The sequence below is a fragment of the Eimeria mitis genome, genomic scaffold (genome assembly GCF_000499745.2).
Source record: "Eimeria mitis Houghton genomic scaffold, Emh_scaff660, whole genome shotgun sequence".
NCBI lineage: Eukaryota > Apicomplexa > Conoidasida > Eucoccidiorida > Eimeriidae > Eimeria > Eimeria mitis.
In genome coordinates this window covers 1,429-16,325 of record NW_013574739.1, presented here as the reverse complement: position 1 = coordinate 16,325, position 14,897 = coordinate 1,429, and the positions used below count along the sequence as shown (strand labels likewise).

The 14,897-nt window shown below is 48.8% G+C and overlaps 3 protein-coding genes across 3 annotated transcripts in view; 1 reads left to right on the top strand and 2 right to left on the bottom strand.

Annotated features, from left to right (window-relative positions):
* Window positions 1-259: 259 nt before the first annotated feature.
* On the bottom strand, window positions 260-1,896 carry EMH_0019050 (Gbp1p protein, putative; the record flags this gene model as incomplete). The annotated part of the gene is made up of 5 exons (XM_013501275.1): window positions 260-488; window positions 941-1,013; window positions 1,255-1,402; window positions 1,656-1,706; window positions 1,879-1,896. 5 exons carry the CDS (start codon window positions 1,894-1,896, stop codon window positions 260-262), a joined length of 519 nt encoding a protein of 172 aa, XP_013356729.1.
* A 4,338-nt stretch (window positions 1,897-6,234) lies between these two features.
* On the bottom strand, window positions 6,235-8,046 carry EMH_0019040 (uncharacterized protein; the record flags this gene model as incomplete). The annotated part of the gene is made up of 6 exons (XM_013501274.1): window positions 6,235-6,481; window positions 6,752-6,818; window positions 7,129-7,192; window positions 7,252-7,327; window positions 7,562-7,688; window positions 7,896-8,046. The coding sequence occupies 6 exons, from the start codon at window positions 8,044-8,046 to the stop codon at window positions 6,235-6,237; spliced, it is 732 nt and encodes a 243-aa protein (XP_013356728.1).
* Window positions 8,047-12,817: 4,771 nt separating this feature from the next.
* Window positions 12,818-14,897, top strand: part of EMH_0019030 — a gene marked incomplete at both ends in the record, with an annotated part of 3,053 nt that continues 973 nt past the window's right edge. Inside the window, 4 exons of the mRNA XM_013501273.1 lie at window positions 12,818-13,136; window positions 13,560-13,643; window positions 14,175-14,320; window positions 14,591-14,897. Coding sequence (XP_013356727.1) covers window positions 12,818-13,136; window positions 13,560-13,643; window positions 14,175-14,320; window positions 14,591-14,897 — 856 coding nt within the window. The remainder of the gene's footprint in view (window positions 13,137-13,559; window positions 13,644-14,174; window positions 14,321-14,590) is intronic.

Genomic DNA, 14,897 nt, shown 5'->3' with positions numbered 1-14,897 from the left:
AGACCACGTACACCCCGGTTCCAAACCACTCCTCAGATATTTTCCAAGTATGCAATTCAAACGTCCACAGGCCACTCAAATCATGTTTGCTACTACTCCACGCAGACGTATTATCATCACACACCGTCCGCCATGCTGGGGCACGACCTATGGTGCTATACTAGCCAGATCTGCTGTGCCCCCAAACCGCCGAACCCCGCATATTGTATAAAAAATATGTATATATATATGTATGCATACATGCACGAGGAGGAAAAACTCACCGGATGACTTCACCGCATTCCCTGAACAGGTCTTTGAGATCGTGCCAAGATGTCTTCCATGGCAGATTCGACACGAACACCTGACGCCCTCCAGTTCCCCCGCCGCTGCCCCCCTGGTAGCTGCTGCCGGAAGTTCCCTGTTGATTGTTACCCTGGTAGCCCCCGCCTTGGCCTCCTTGGTAGCCGCCGCGGCCCCCAGAGAAGCCTCCACGGCCACGCCCACGTCTATACACACACGCGTCAAATAAAAGAACCTAGGCATGCATTATACACGCGTGTATATATATGTACATATATATATTATTCGTAGTGGTATGCATACAGAAACACATACGCAAGTGTATGTTCGTATCTGTATGGATATAAGTGTGTCCGCACGAGGTGTGCATCTACAGGTGAATATATCTGTGTACACGGGCAACCCGCGCAGACAATACGCAAATACTGCAGCAGCAGCAGCAAATTGAGCAAATCCTGTGCCTGCTGCTGTACTGCGATAGCCGGGGAGGATACGCCTGGAAAGGGAGGCGCACGCCAGCTGCTTCATTAAGTGCATTCGAACACCGCTTCGGGTGTCTGTACNCGCCTGGAAAGGGAGGCGCACGCCAGCTGCTTCATTAAGTGCATTCGAACACCGCTTCGGGTGTCTGTACACCCCAGATCTAAAAAAACCTTACCCCCGGCCTCCAGAGAACTTGCCGCCGCTGCCTCCTCCCTCCTCGCGGTCTTCTCGGACGAATATGGGGCGTTCTGCAGGGAGGCAAATCAGCAAACAAAAGAAATACTGAATGCCCTGGCTACTGCAGCTCGCCAGTATACACACAGGAGACAGCAGTGATGCCGCAAACGAGCGGACTTAGGGCAGACACACTGCAAAATACAACAGAAACTACGGCGAAGGTTAAGCATTTACCCAGCAGCATGGTGTCAGTGAGTTCCTTGATGGCCCTTTGAGCTGCTTCTTCATTTTTATATACGACGATTCCGCAACCTTTGCTTCTGCCCTGGTAATCCTCGAAGACGTCCGCGCGCACAACCTCACCCGCCTGACTCATGTGCTCCTGCAGCTCCGCCGAACGGACACCCCAAGCCAGGTTGCCCACGTACACGCTGCATCCGGTGGCAGGGGCCTCCGGTTGCTGCAGCAACAACAGCAGCACAGCAACCGCCAGTCTGCTTGCTCCTAATCCGGTTTCCAGAAAACAAAAGGCAAAATCCANGCCAACTGCGCAGCTATATAACACTGAAATTCCCAAGAAACCCTGGGCTACGGCGGCCCACGGCACCCAGCGGCGACGCTGCTAGCATTCCCCGCATTAAGAGATCAACAAATAGCGAGGAAAGACAAACTGGGAGCCAAACTCGAGTTGTTTGCGGTGTGTTAAGACATACTTTCTCTTGTTCCTGGCCTTGGAGCGGCGGCCGGGCATCGTCCGCTGGGAGCTGCAAAACCGCGCAATACAGGAAACGGGCAACGTTCTATTACTGCATTTGTCTTAAGCTAACTCTTAAAAGCACAAGTGAGAAAAATGCAAAGAAGTTGAGCAAAAAAAGCCTTCGATTCACGCCCGACTAAGCAGCACAACACCAGCAGCCCCCACAGCTGCAGCAGCACCTTCACTGCGTGGGCCATAGTACGCTGGCCCGCCTTCTTCCCGCCTTTCAGGAGACAAGCCGAGGTAAAACGGGTTGTGAAATGCAAAAGACGATCGAAAAAAACACGAAAATGAGTGCCTTATAAGAGGTAACACCCGGATACAGACAGCAGCGGTAGCGGAGTGGGGTGAAGACAGCAGCGTGATGAACATACAGCTGGCATTTTCTTCTGTTTTGGAGCTGGAGTTCGTCAATTCAATCAATAGTCCTCCTCTTTTTGCCTTCACAACGCCTCAAAACGCACAATCAGCGACCCCAGACCCATTTCATGCACCGGCAGCGCGGGGGAGAGCGAATCGAACTACACCGTGCTGCAGCCCTACGAGCCCTAGGAAGGCTGCCGCGCGGTCCTCCAGCCCCAAATTAACGCAATTCAACCCGCCTTTACATTTAATTAATTTAAAAATGCAGTTTAATCGTTTTTTTCAACGGGTAAAGGCAGCTAACGCACTCCTTCCACACGCGCGAAGGACAGGGAGCGCCACATCTAGGGGAAAACACCGCAGATCACCTGTAGTGCATAGGCACTACAATGGACCTCTTGTGCGGCCTCTAGAGGCCTAGTATCATGAAAAGGAATAAATGCTATAGAATATCTCAGGGATTGGGACACTTTTAGATAGAAAAGAGGCATAATAGGATCAGTGAGCTCGCCAGCCGGCACCGGCTTGGGGCTGGGTGTTAGGCTGTTGCTGTGAGTCTGCCACTGACTATAACGCTTGTTCTCTGGCCTTTATCTAGGACAGAGGCGAGCCGCAATGTAGGTAAGGACTTAAAGCAAGAGTTTCCCAAAAGCAGCTGACCTCCTTCCGCTGGCCCTAGGCGTCCTGGGCGTTGAGCTCAGGGCCTGGGTGTTGCGGGGAGTGTAGCATGAGTTAGCGGAGAAGCTTTCACTTGGTTTTGGTACGTTTTGTGTAAACGCTTGCAAACGTTCTACAAGTACATTCAGAGGTAAATCATGCAGCAAAGGAAGCTTCGGTGAAGCTTCCTTGCGTGCACGCGTGGGGCTGGCTTGTACTGCCAGCCGCAGTGGGGCGCGCTGCAACCGCATCNAGCTTCCTTGCGTGCACGCGTGGGGCTGGCTTGTACTGCCAGCCGCAGTGGGGCGCGCTGCAACCGCATCTCTGGCTGCCTCCTCCCCGCAACATCCAGGCTCTGAGCTCAACGCCCAGGACGCCCAGGACCAGGGGAAGGAGATCAGCTGCTTTGGGGAAACTCTTGCTTTAAGTCTTTACCTACATTGCGGCTCGCCTCTATCCTAGATAAAGGCCAGAGAACAAGCGTTATACTTGGTAGCACAGCATGGTTCATCGGGCCAGCAGCGAGCCCGGGCCCCATCCCCACAAAGGTGCTATCAAGCATCTCTGAAAAGACGAACAACTGCAAAATAAATAAAATTTATTTTGTCAATTTATTTATATCAAAATAAAGCCCATTTCTTTCGTAGACAAAGTCTCTTCCAACTTCAGTGTGCTCTTCAGCAAAATGGAGGTTGACTAAAGTGGCCAGGGACATGTGATCCTGAGTCGGTTTCAGAGGATCGCTCAGGTAAACGCTCTGCATGAGGCTGCGCCTACACCTAGTGTATGCATGCCACTGTCCGGGCCGGGCCTCCTCTCCCGCCGCGCCGTGTCGCTGCCGAATGGGGCTCCAGGGAAAGCCCCAGCAAAGGTGGTGCCCAGCCCCAGTAGGTAAAGGTACAGCTGGTTGTGTGTCTTGCATGGTCGGGCCTGCATACGAGCAGTTTCACTCTGCAGGCTCGGCCATTCCTGTTTATTTGCCATTACTTTACACGTGCTCTACATTTCGAGTGACTGCCAGAGAGTGCCAGCGCCTTCAGCCGGTGCCGAAGCACCGTTGCGGCGGCGGCGTGGAAGCCGCATCATGATTCCCCATTTGGGTCAGATGCGGCAACCGGCGTGTTGATTGCACTCATCCATCTACACGACTCGATATCGACTACATATACGGCTCCTTCTAACAATTTCCCTCTCGTATCATCGCCAGGACAGGCATATGCGAGGTGAACAGCAGCAGCCGTAGCAGCAGCATCCCGAGCCGCCGCGCGAGACGCAGCAGCGCCGGGAGCTTCCGCTCCAACAGCAGCCCACCACGTTCAACATGCCTTATATTTTAACTAGGAATGGAATACCTGCCGTCTAGATTGTTCCGACGCTCATCTACTCCCTATCAGACCTTGAAGAGCCACTTCCCACGTGCTGGTTGTTTCCGCTCTCTTTCCTTGGGACGGTGTGAACAGCAGGCGGTTACGTGGTGCTTCTTCGAGTCATCGGCTTGCCGAGGTGAGATCAGTTCGACCGTTTCGAACGTTGCTAACGGTGTCCTTCCAGCGCCCAAATCTGCCTCAAAACCATGACATTTAAGTCTCTTAACAGCCCCGCAGTTTTTTCCCTGATCGAGAAGTCTCCAATTATGTGACGTTGTACATAAACTATTGGAGCCGATCTCCGGTATCTGATAAGGCCCTTGCAGCCAGCGCTCTTGAGTGACCGCATTGGTTACACGGGACGCAACGTTGGCAAATACATACGTCATGTATTTCTCCGTCGTTTCCTGCAGCACCGCTTCACTGGATTGGTGTCTCTTCGCTTCTTTCTTGTCGGAAAGCTGATTTCAGTCCGCTTACTCTAGGGCGTGTAATGCTGTTGTGAGCCCTGATATGTGCGCTTTGTCACCATTATGAGTACATATACCTCAGTCAAGTTTTCTGCAGGCAGCAGGCGGGACCCTCACTCAATCGCCCAAGGCATGCTTGCTATTATCTCGTTGCGAACTGTGCCAGGGTAAAATCTCTGTAACATGGTAAAATTGTCGATTTCTGAGTACAGCCAGCATTCTGGGCAGATAGTTGTGCCTATCCTCTCGACATATCTGACATCAGCGAGGCCATATTGCAGCAATTGCTGATACAGCGCCAACGATTACAAAGGTAGGTAGCCTCAGATGTCGGATCGATGTCGCATCCTGCAACGAGTGTAAACGCACTTCCTACGCATTAACACACCGTTGGATAATCACATAGTTGACTCAGGGAGGGTGTTCAGGTGAGGAGATCACCTCTTCCCGCCCTGTAGCTGCGTCTTACGTTGCTTGGTAGACAAGACAGTTCCCTGGTACTCTTGTTAGTTCCCCTGTATGTGAACCTCAAAACCATGACTTTTAAGTCTCTTATCAGCCCCACAGCTTTTTCCCTGAGCGAGAAGTCTCCAATTATATGAGATTGTGCGCCGCAAAAGAAGCAAATGCGCCCCTCTGCTCTTTTTCTTTGCTTTCTGAGTGCTATTTTCTCCACCTGTCGCCGGTTCTCTCTGTGCCGCTTATTGGAATCAAGGCTGACGTTCAATGCGCCGGTGAAACACCTTCCCCCTTCTCAGTTAGGCCGATGGAAGTGGAGTTTTTCCTCGTCGATGCTCAAGAACCCCCCGTCTAGCGATTTACGAGGTGTCCCTTCCCAGGGGGGCAACCATATTGTGAAGCATTGATACAGAGGTACCGAGTCCACTGTGGAGGCTTTCCTCGACAATAATTCATAATTTCAACAGTAGCAATATATCGATAGCTTCCCTTGTCGGAGTTTTCCCAATGCTGCCTTAGCCTGTTCCCTTGATGATCTCAGAATAAAACTACATTACTGTGCAGGTCCAAAAGTTTCCGCACTCGGAGTGTGCTCTTCAAGAGTGTTACTCTTGCTTATATATAGCCGCTGTCGTCGTGGCACCCCATCTAATGAAGATGGTAATTGCAAATACAGCTCTTCAGTTTCATTTGAAAGACAACCATACACCAGCATATCAAGTGCAGCATGGTCTGCGTGGAGGTTCTACATTTACTTCTATTAGGATCGAGGCAGATGAAGGCTGTCCAAGGAAGTGCGAAAACTGAGTACGCCTAGCAGTAACCAGTGCAACAAGAAGTACTGAGACCCATGAGACGCAACCTCCTCTCCGCGCCAGCGGCATGCCCCCTGGCTGCTGTGCAAAAAACGCCTGGAGGTGAATGGGGAGGCCGGCTGCTTTAGGAGAGCTCTTAAATTAGCTACACTGATTCTATTGCTGCTTAGGACTGTCGTCACCTAGGATCTACAGCTCGCTATACTGCCCGAACTAAGCTCCTAGAGCCGGCGATGTGGTTTTACTGAATGGAAATGACGTTAGTTGCTTTCTCTTCTCACGTCTTACAGTTGACACGGAAGGATCCGAATGCCAATCTGTGTTGATGGGTTTACTTAATTCGCGCCTACGCCGAGCGTAGTTCTATCCACCCACAATCAGCTACAAGCAAGGGAGCCTGGGGCTTAACCCCCAAAAGATCCTGCAGGGGGCGCCGTAGATCCCCCTGCAGGCAAACTTGCAAGGGGCCCTGGGGCTCCCGCTGCTGCGGAAGATGCGACAGGACCCGTTGCTGCTGAGCTTGCTGCAGTCGGCTGCTTTATATTTCGAGGTTTTGAGTACAAGGGGGGCTTCACGGGGCTCTTTCCCTCTGCTTGGTCTTTCCGCGCCTTCGTCCCTAGCAAGTCGGGCACAGCAGCATGTGCGCTGATGCTGAAATCAAGTCAGTTAAATGGGAATACAAGTGGAGTTAAGGTTTCTTCCATGTATTTTAGTTTAATTGTTTAGTTTAATAGTTTAGTTTAGTCTAGTAGAACAGGCGTTTGTATTGCGTTCGTGGGGTGGCATTTTGCTATTTCTTACGCAGCGTTGCCCGTGCTTACATCTGATTTATAATGTCCTCGAGCCCAGCTCCGTACTGCCCCGAAAGCAAACAGTTCCATGTGCTTTCATATTTGGAAACCTCAGACGGGATTAATTAACCTTACAGAGAGGAGCAGCTTTCGCGCCTCTTCAGGTGGCAGCTTCGGCGGCGGTGGCTGAGCCTTTCCTGTACACAGAAAAACGTGAATGAGTGTTTAGCGGTCTTAGTTAGTTATCTTTATCTTTTTTGTGTTTTCAAACAGACGGAACGACGGGAAAGGCAAATGATCAACCCAAGCGATGGCGTGTGTGGTCGCCGCAGACGACGACAGCTCACCGGCTGCCTCTTGAAGCTTCTGTTCCAAATCTGCGGTGTAATGGGGTCCGTGAAATTTGTTTTATTTTGGAATATCGTATTAAAGTTATTAAGAGAGCAATGAGAATCAAAAGAAAGAAGAAACGAAAGAAAATGAGCAGAAGACAAGCAGAGACCGTACTGTGTTCCGCTTCCTCCTGTTCATCAACTTGCTCTTCTTTTTGGAGTTCCTCTTCTTCATTCGCCTGTCGTTTGCAAGCCCTTAAATATAAACTTTAAACATCATCAAATTTAACAACATTACCTCCGCATCTGCCTCTGCTTGGGACTCGTCGTCGTCAGCAGCGAAGCTCTCTTCGTCTGCAGTCTCGTCTTTGCTGCTGACGTTTTATGCAGAGATCATACTGCAGCTCACCTTGCTGCACTAGTCGCGGCGCCGCTAGCTTTTGCTGTTGCAGTTTTTGCTGCTTCTGCTGCTGCTGCTGCTGCAGGTGCGGTGATTGCATGTGGCTGCTTCCTTCAAGAAGGGGGGAAACTGCCAATTACTGAACAGGTGAACAGCACGCGCAATTCATCTTAAAATGAGGGTTTAGACAGAGAGAGAATAGAAGCACCTGTATTCAGTCTTGCTCCTTCCTTCTTTCCCTTCTAAATCATCGTAGATCATGACTGCTACCCAATCCAATAAGACGCTACACCGCCTTACGTGTTTGTGTTGCGTTGCGCCTGTAGCCGCCTCGTCTGAAGCCATATACAGTCAATATGTGAACGCATATATAAGGTTCACATAAAGCTAAGCGTGCACGCGCATGTACGTATGAGTGCATGTGACACTTCGCTGCATACATATTCATGCATATACATATGGCTCTACGCGTCCGTGTATACATATAGATAGGTACACGTGAACATAAACAGGCGTATATGCATCTGTATTTGTACTCATACCCTCTCTGATCTGGTCACGCTTTTCTATTTCGTATCCAACGCCGGTTGAGGGGAGCATTGACGGGTCCTCAAGTTCCCCATCTGCTTCCTGGGGTTCGAGGTGGGGGTCATAGAGGCTGTGCGCGACGACTGAGTCTTCGGGGTCCTGCATTTCAGGTGAATTCTTCACTTAGAATGAGACAGCGATTCAACTTTAACACCAGTTTACCAGGTCTGGAACGTCGTAGGGGGGCCTCCGTGCGCGAGCTGAGATACCAGTGGTTGCGTGCACAGTACAACATGCAATAAAATAGCTGCCTGTAGCCCAGCTGGTGTTGTTGTACGTACCTGCTGTGCTTCCCTCTCTCTCCGCCGCTTNAAATAGCTGCCTGTAGCCCAGCTGGTGTTGTTGTACGTACCTGCTGTGCTTCCCTCTCTCTCCGCCGCTTTCGCCTGCTCTTCATCTGCTCACGATGCGCGTAATGAACGTTTGAGACCCTACAAGGGGATATTTAAACTAACCGTCCGCGAAGGGGTGCAGAGCACGCGCGGTTCCTCTTGTGTTCAGCTTTGAACTGAATGCAGCGAATGGCAGAAAACAAACACCAAACAATGCAACCGTCAGAAACATTTCTGAATGGTGAATAATGCCTTTCTTTAGATACGCAAAATGAAGACGCTGAGGAGAACCTTGCGCACGAAACTTCGCAAAAGCTGGCCGGAACGTTTTTTGGGGTGTATGCTGAGGTTACCGGCAACAGAGGCACTCCCCTGTGCAGAATGTCCAAATTCTGTCTATCATGCTATCTGTTTAATTGATATTTATTATTCTTCATGATGTGCATTATGCTAGGAAACACACTGAACCGCTGGCCGTCTCGTGAAACACCGTTCTTCTCCACTTTTAATTTAGGTTTCAGGGGTTGGGGCTAAAACCTACTCGAAACGCCCAAACTGTGAGCAGGATTTCCCTCATAGCGCTCCATAAGAACAACTTGGATTCCCTCTAATGCGAAACTTGCAGCGTTACCATATTCTCGTCTGATTCGCATTTTTGCTGAATGAAGTGAATCTGAACAGGATGTGCTCCGCTTGCTTTAGATATAAAGCGAGCTGGGCGTCCTGTGACTTGAAGAATTGCAACGTGGTCTTGGTACTCTTTTTTAGTCGAGTGATTGACAAGGGCCCTGAGCGCCTGCAGTGTAACTGAAAGGAAGAAGGGGACGAAGGGGCTCGTCAGCCTTTATTTGAAGGCCTCTCTAGACCCACCTAACGCAAGTTATTCGCGTTTCTCGTTCTTTGTTCTAGCTGAAGATGAATATGTACAAGTTCAGTTATGTGGAAGTGCACATTTCGCTTCGTCGCAAACTGCGGTTGTCAGCGTCCACACAGGAGCTCAACTCGAATGCTTCTGCTTCAGCCGGCAAGGGGTGGTTCATTTAGGGCTGTTTATCTGCCGGTATAGCCTTGTTTTTTAAAGTGAACTGCAACAGAAGAATGACGATTCTACATGTGAATGCGATAACGGCAGCCGTTGTACGTTACTATCTTCCTCTCCAGTCATTTGCTTGCTTGAGCCGGCAGACAAACCGCACAAGTCTTCCATATAATGCATCTGTGCTGTTGCACACACCTGGTGCGAAGACATGTGGCTTGATTATATGCCGTTTGTGCGTTTCCTGTGCCAGTTGACTCACTTGCTCTTTAATTTATTTCGTACTGTTTCTATCCAAGTGCTGAGCTGCCAGTAAACTCGCTACAAAAGCTTTTCGCTTCCCCAGCACTTACAGGGGTTTATAATTTGCGGTAAAACCCAGAAATCCCTAAGTAAAGATAAATTTGATGTCGGTTTGAAAACGTGCAACAAATAATAAGTAGTAGCAGTAGCATTTGGTGTATCTTCTCTTCTTGCTTTCGGTCTCTTCATCACTGTAGAAGACGGAAGAAAAGGCGGCCACGACACCTCAAAGGCGACTTTGGATGGTTGCTTCCAGTTCTCACGTTGACGTGAAATTCATGTTTATCTGTTGCCTGCACTCTGAGTTTAATTTCGGCAAAAGTGTAAGAGTGGCTCAGTGCAGAGAACTACTATGGTTTCAATGTTACAATTGTCACTTCAGTTGCCCTAAATGCATTACTGTGATTTCAATATTAAAATTATTACTTCAGCTCGTATAAATGCATTTATGCCACCCCAAAATTAAGATAGCCACTTCAACAAGTCTAACTGCGTTGCTGTGGTCTCAATGTAGAAGTATCATTCAAAGTTGTATAAATGTACTAATCTCATCTCAGCTTTAGAATTATCATTTCAACTCGGATACATGTACTACTGTGGTCTCAAGATTAAAATTACCGCTTCAATCCGTCTAAATGATCTTTTTCTCTGCATCTTCACTTCTGCTTGTTCAACAACGCAGGATGAGTTTGGGTTTCATTGCGAGTGGCGTCAGCCGGAGCAACGCATTCTGGAATTATTTCCTTTTTCCGTGACTCTATATGCAACTAATACTCCAATCAGTTTCAACCAAAAATGGTTTACAAGAACGAAAATTTAGCACGAAACAATTTACCAATCAATCCGAAAATAATGTGCACTCAGCGCCTCCGCTTTTGTATTGCCGCCTCAAGTGAAAAGCAATTATCTCAGCGGAGCACCATATACAGATGAACTTGCAGGTGGACCAAAATTTAATGTTTTAAAGGGCGAATAGCACATGAAAGCGCTGCAACAACACATTTTCAAAGCGCCGACAACGGAGAGGCGTCATATACAGGTGAACGTGCAGTTGCAGCTACATTCGCTGCATACTGAGCACACGGTTCCGTCCATCTACAGCGAAACAGCTAATATACTTACGCGAGACCGTTGAAGCCAATCCGGTTCGAAAACACTGCGTTTGACACAATTGATAGCTCTTGTACGCAAAGACGACAGAGACAACGCCCGGGGGTGAGCTTCACAAACCAACATATATGCAACGTATAGACCATTCCTTTCTGCTTGAAAGTAAATTAATGACGCATTCCTAGCCGCTTAAAAGTAAATTTCGTCCGTTCGCTGCATGCTACGCTGCGGCACTACAGCTTCTGTCCTGTGCACGACATGCCCTCTGAGTAATCTTCTCCGCAGCATTGTCTACCTGAAGTGCTACACGTATTTCTACTTGTGGACACTGCAGGCCAGGTAAGTGTTTAATGACACTTATTGCAGCTCATGAGAGTCCTGAGCTAATCAGGACTCCCGTTACATCGTCAGTCTGCGTTTCGGCTGTTGCAGCTGTAGAAGTAGCGGCTAGCCCTCATGTTTGCATGGAAACGTCAACCCTAGATATGTAACTGTGAATAAAGTAAAGAAATATGGCTCCGAGAATTCATCTAGACAACGCCTGGAGCCACCCGCCGCTAAAAGCACAAACGACGTTGGCCGACGTATATGTCCTCGTGCATATCTGTCGTTCCTGTGTTCCCCGTTATTATTTCTTTATTTTCAGTCAGAAATTAAAACGAGAAATTCGTACGCTTCTAGTTCCTCTCTGCACGAGAAACACGTTTCTCTGGTTTCGATCTCGCCGCGCTGCCCGGCGTTGGTGCAGCGCAGACCCGCAAACTCCAAAAGGCAACCGCTGAGACGGAATTAAAAATAAAGGATTTCAGATGCCTATTCAAGCAAAAAGAAGAGGCGTTAGTTCAACACCGGGGTTGATGGGGGCTACCCACCCACTCACCTCTGAGCTCAGAGCGTACATATCTGAGCAGCAGCCGCCTGCAGGGGCAACTTGGTGGAATTTTGCCGCTTGTATCTGCGGATTGCGTTTTGTCTTTTGAATCATTTATATATAAACTGAAGATAGACTAACTGTCTCGAAAACTTGGAAGGAATGTGAGCTCTAGACAGACTGGCAGCGCGTTTCTGCATGAGCGGCGGCGGCTGCTAATAACCGCAGCAACAGCGGCAGCCGCCTCCGCCCCCCGTCGTCTTGTTGTCTCTCTGGGGCGTATGTCCGCGCGGAAAGAAGATTAAACAAATGTCTCTTTAAGAGGGGAATAAAATACCTTTTCTTAACCTTCAGATCATTCTTTCTGTGCGGTGTTACATCGCCGCGGCGATTCCTGTTCAACAGGGTAGCCCGCGGGGAGATTGGCCGCGGTGCTTTGCCCTCTGTTTGTTGTGATTTTCTGCACGTTCTGTTTCAGAAGAAGCGAAAATGGCGAAAGGCAGTAAGTGAAGTTCATCCCGTCATGGGCAAACCCGAGTTGAATGCGAACGCCGCGGCGGTCCTGAGCCCTCAGCTGCTTTGCTTCGGCTTGAACGAGTCACATTCTTCTCTTTCTCTCCTTTCACAGTGGAATATTAAATCTAGTTTCACTAAACTGCTGCTCTACATATGCATCCAAAATCATTTGCCGCTTCTCGCTCCCCCCGCCTGCGCAAACCATCGCCGCTGCCGACGGCAGCGCTACCGCGCAGCCGATCGTTGCATTTTCCATTCATTTGATCGATTGTTTGTTTTTCGTTTTTAATCATATGCGTTGCCAGTGTTGCTGAGGCTCTTNATGTCTCTGACGCTGCTTGGAGCTAATGGCGTTGGAAATGTGTGCGTTTGGTTGTGGTTATTAGAGGCGTTTCCATTCGGTGTAGTGGTATATCGTTTCCCGTATCCTGCATGCTAAGAACGCTCTACATCGACCATCGTCAGGAGCTGCATTGATCCATCTTCTTTGAGCATCCATCCGTATAGTGTTTTTCCTCGATTAGAGGCTGTTTATGTTGTGTATACTACTTCCCAGTTGGGGGGATTGTTATTTCACCCCCCCTCCCTATTCTGCTGCTTCTTAGTTTGCTGTGTGCAGTTATTGTTACTTCATGCTTACCCCTGAGTTGTGCCTGTATGTTTGTTTGTTCGTTTGCAGTTCGTTTTCTTTCGTTGGTGAAGCCAGCGATGTGCATCTTGCCTGAGGTGCATGCTCCAGAGCGTCGTGTTCCATTCCGGGAGAAGGTGCTGTGGACTCTGATTTCTTTGGCGGTGTTTTTGGTTTGCTGCCAAATTCCTCTTTATGGTATCCGCACCAGCCGCAGCGCTGATCCCTTCTACTGGATGCGCGTCATCTTGGCATCCAACAGGGGAACGCTCATGGAGTTGGGTATTTCACCAATCGTCACGAGTGGAATGGTGATGCAGCTGCTCGCCGGGTCCAAGATCATTCAAGTTGATCAAAGTCTCAAAGAAGACAGAGCCCTCTTCCAAGGAGCCCAGAAACGTGAGCTACAGGCAATACAGAAAGCAAATAACCGCCCCACCTAATACATACAATCCGTTGTTCGGTGTGCTGCTACTGTGTCNCAATACAGAAAGCAAATAACCGCCCCACCTAATACATACAATCCGTTGTTCGGTGTGCTGCTACTGTGTCCTCCTTCATTGTTATTTGTGCATATTTCCGTGGATCTGTCATGCTGATTATGTTTTCTTCGTCTATCCTTGCATTCTATATGCATTTGCCTTCGCCTTTGTGGTTTCTGTGCGGATTACGAAGCGTATCATCGAAGCCTCTTGAATCACTGTTGCTGTTTGTTTCTGCATCTGTTTTCTGTTGTTTGTTGCATGTGCTGCTCGTTACCAGTTTGCATGATTATATTTACAGAGTTGTTTTCACTTGTTTGCTCCGTTTTCGTGTGCGCAGTGCTGGCGCTGCTCATCACCATTGGGGAGGCGGTGGCGTACGTCATCAGTGGCATGTATGGGCCGATATCTGAAATCGGGGCAGGTAATTAATTCTTATTTCTAATTACTTCTTCTTGCACAATAATCACGTAAAAAGAACAACAATACTTGCTAAAATGTGATTATAACCTTTTAAGTTGCAGCGAAAATGACGGCGATATGTACACCGGCGGGCTTTCTACTGCCTGCTCGCTTGTTCATGGTTTAACTCATTCTGTAGACCGTAGTAGAAAGCAGTATGTGCATCATCTATCTCTTCGTGCTTCTAGATGAAAGAAGTGAATCAGTAATTCCGGCGTAGAGCAGCTGATCGTGGTTGCACATATACGTGCATAAAATACGTATGTGTAAGCATACATACATGAACTAGTGAGAGGATGTCAGTGCAACTACCGCCGCTACATATGAAACAGCTCTTTTCAGGCTGCACACGCAACCTGTACAGAACTATTTCATGTTTCGCGGCGGTGTGACTTTTGTGGGCTGAGAAGGCAATACGAGCACTTGAAATAATTAGATGTGTTGTGTTCCGCACGTAGGTGTCAGGGTGCTGCTTCTTGCTTGGTGTGTACAGGCAGCGCATTGCTGATTATTCTTCAGCTGTTTTTCGCCGGAGTTGTTGTCATCATCTTGGACGAACTTCTGCAGAAAGGCTATGGGCTGGGCAGTGGTATTTCTCTCTTCATTGCGACAAACATCTGCGAAACAATCGTGTGGAAGGTACTTCATTTCTCTTCTCTCTGCCTCCGTTAGCGTCAACGCAGCTTTGCATTGAGTAATTGGTGTACACCATATGCATATTCGTCTGTTTGTTTGTTTGTTTTCGTTTCGGTAGCAGGGGGGGGACGACGAAATGTCTTTCTGGTCTCGTGTTGGACCGTTGTTTGTACATGTGGTGTGTTTGCAGATTGTCAGTGGTAGGCTGTATGCATGCACTTTTTGGGTGAGTTTATTGTTGCTGTTGTTTGTGCATGTGTTTGTGTGTTTTAGGCGTTCAGTCCTACGACGATAAAGACGGGAAAGGGTACCGAGTTTGAGGGTGCATTGGTCGCTCTCTTCCACTGCCTGTTTACGAAGAGCACCAACATGGTGGCACTGAAGGAAGCTTTCTATCGTTCGAATGCACCGAACATTACATCTTTGCTGGCTACAATTTTGGTGTTTTTGATTGTTATTTATTTCCAAGGTTTCCGTGTCGATCTCGCCGTCAAGTACCAGCGTGTGCGCGGCCAGCAAGGCAACTACCCCATTAAGCTATTCTACACCAGCAACATTCCTATCATCTTGCAAACAGCAT